Here is a 2,728-nt window from a genome sequence, read left to right as displayed (position 1 = left end):
GGCTATGAAACTCACCTGAAAGCAGCACAAGTATAAGTACCCTAGATCACTGAACAAGAACACGAACAGTCAGATACACCTGAAATAAGCTCACTATCTGTCCAAAAGTCCTACATTGTCTACAAGTCACCCAGTAAGTACTTACTTAATTGCACAAGTCTATGTCCTATACTAGTGTCTTAGGAAATGCCATTATATCTCGTCAACGTCATAATATTTAATAATAGTCTCATTTGTTCTTATAAATTGTCCAAAAGAAATACTTTTTTTAATAAAATCATATTTTAATATTAATGTCATCAATTACTATTATACCAATGTATAATTTATTTGGTCTTTTCGGGTCCATTGATCTTTGTATTATGTATATATATATACATATGTTCTTATTAAATTAGTCCTTATATATATATATGCTCTTACTAAATTAGTCCTTGTATATATATATTGTCCATTTTAATTAATCCGTATATATATATATATACTTAGGTAGGAAGGAGTACCACTTTAAATACCCAATCTTACCCAATTCATCTACCAATTAAAACATTCCAACTCATCACTACCTAATTCTTACCCAAATCACTGGCAATACATACCAAATCCTGCCCTATTTTATTTTCTTTTTCATTTTTTTTATTACATATAATTAAACTATATAAATATAAATACTAAAACATTAACAAATAAAACACACAACAAACATTACATTCCATTTATTTTTTTTAAAAAAACATACAAACCACAAATGTCTAAAAATTAAATAGTTCAACACATAATACTTCAAATTAAAATTAAAAATTACATGGCCACCCGTTTTTTTTACCGAGGGCGCGTTTTTCCTCTAAAACACATTCCAACAAGACGGGATCAACAATGTCATCATGCAGCTCCTTAAACACCTTCCATTCACGTTGGCGGTTCTTGAACATTCCCCCTCGAGTTGTGTAGCCATCAAACGCTTCGCCAAATCTTCCTTCTCCTCCTTAATCTCCATATACTGCGTCCTCCTTTGTGCGTAGTTCGTGAGTTCATCGGCCACACTTGTCGCCGAGCTTGAGGATAATGCAACTTGCTTCTTTTTCATCTTTCTTGGCGGCAGGGGCGGGCAAGGGTCTTCATTCATGTCGGGTAGTACATTGTCGTTGCTTGCCTCTTCAAAATCCGATGACTTTCTCTTTGAAGATCCACTAGACGTCGGGATTCCCATTCCTACAATATTAGAGAAACATTCTTGGTGCTTCCACTTGTCATGATCTTTCACCGCTTTCCACGCCGGTATATGCGTAAAATGCTTGTCCATTTTGGTATAGTAATCGGACAAAGCGGTCGTCGTAATATCCAAGTCATTGCATCCACTTCCCTTTGCACGAAACTACATAAACACAAAACAGAAAAATAAACTATATATACCAAACGCATACATATATCACATTACAGAAACATTGCTCGAAAACATATATATACCAAACGCATACATAAATCATGGTACAAAACAGAAACATTGCTCGAAAACATAATTATGGTTCATATTTTTACCGCTTGAATCCACAACCCGTTGAAATTACCCATCTCCGCATTCATCACCTTCCACTTGGTAGTCAAGCTATGAAAGGTTCGATTAGTCGAACACAAGGTACTAGCATAGTGTTGAAGAACTCGCTTCCAAAACCCTTCCGCCTTTTGTTCGTTCCCAAATTTCTTACACTCCGAGATTTGAATCCATGCTTGAGCCAACGCCACCTCTTGTTCTTCCGTCCATACTTCACGCGGCTTCCTCCCGGCAAACTTTTTCTTCCCACGAGCATCACATTCTACAACCTCCTCGTCGTCGTTTTCTTCTACAAAACAGTTTATATATTACGTATATAGATATCTATATTAACAGTGTATATATTACATATATATATGTGTGTGTGTGTGTGTGTGTGTGTATTCAAAGTGTATATTCAAACCGGTTGGAGTTGCGGATGGAGTTGGATTTGGCGTTTCAGGTACAACGTCGTCACTGGCGAGATCATCAAACGCACCAAAGTCGCTTGATTGTGCAAGCTCAATGTGGTGTGGTTCGACCATTGGCGATGGACCCATGTTGTAGCTGTAGGCTGGACTAGCAGGTTGTGGTGTATAGTATTGTTGGTGTGTCTGGGAGAAGTGGGTGGATGGTGGTGGTGGTGTATAGTACCGATTGGGTGGTGGTTTCCAACTCGGTGGTGGTGGTTGTTGATGATTCGATGGTGGTTGCCAATTCGGTGGTGGTGGTTGTTGATGATTCGATGATGGTGGTTGATGACGATTCAGTGGTGGGTTTCGTTTGTTACCTCGTCGTGGTTCCATGGTGGGTAGTGGAAGAAGTAGAAATGGTGGTGAAGGTGGTGATGGATATAGGTGTATGTATATGTGTGTGTATATATATATATATATATATAAAAGAAGCATAAATGGTGGTGAAGGTGGTGATGCATATAGGAGGGAAAAAAAACTTTTTTTTTTTTAAATCTCGGTCAAACGAGCCATTGAGGAGGGGGGGGGGGACCCACCAATTTCGAACGTTGGAAGTTCTTACCCAACATCGGTTAGTTAGCCCGATTTGATACCCGATTCTTGATACTCGATTCTTACCCGAACGAAAGGAATGGTGTAGCCGATCGGGTTACACATACCCGACCCTTTACCCAAGTCCCACTCCCTCCTACCTTAGGTCTAATGTCCATATTAACTCCGATGT

The 2,728-nt window shown here is 38.7% G+C and overlaps 1 protein-coding gene across 1 annotated transcript; it reads right to left on the bottom strand.

Moving 5' to 3' along the window:
• Window positions 1–689: 689 nt before the first annotated feature.
• On the bottom strand, window positions 690–2,136 carry LOC122590158. Its single transcript, XM_043762492.1, has 3 exons — window positions 1,956–2,136; window positions 1,540–1,841; window positions 690–1,375 (listed from the first exon to the last, which is right to left on the bottom strand). Exons 1-3 carry the CDS (start codon window positions 2,089–2,091, stop codon window positions 845–847), a joined length of 969 nt encoding a protein of 322 aa, XP_043618427.1. The 5' UTR covers window positions 2,092–2,136; the 3' UTR covers window positions 690–844.
• Between the last annotated feature and the right edge of the window lie 592 nt (window positions 2,137–2,728).

The sequence above is a fragment of the Erigeron canadensis genome, chromosome 2 (genome assembly GCF_010389155.1).
Source record: "Erigeron canadensis isolate Cc75 chromosome 2, C_canadensis_v1, whole genome shotgun sequence".
Classification (NCBI taxonomy): Eukaryota; Viridiplantae; Streptophyta; class Magnoliopsida; order Asterales; family Asteraceae; genus Erigeron; species Erigeron canadensis.
The sequence above is the reverse complement of the archived record's forward strand: the minus strand, read 5'-3'. Positions and strand labels throughout refer to the sequence as shown.

Excerpts from the sequence above, each read along its gene's own strand:
- LOC122590158 (XM_043762492.1), bottom strand. The coding sequence starts at position 2,091 with ATGGGTCCATCGCCAATGGTCGAACCACACCACATTGAGCTTGCACAA. Across the intron at positions 1,842-1,955 it reads TCCATCCGCAACTCCAACCG|AAGAAAACGACGACGAGGAG; the intron begins GTTTGAATATAC and ends ACTGTTTTGTAG. Across the intron at positions 1,376-1,539 it reads ACGGGTTGTGGATTCAAGCG|TTTCGTGCAAAGGGAAGTGG; the intron begins GTAAAAATATGA and ends GTGTTTATGTAG.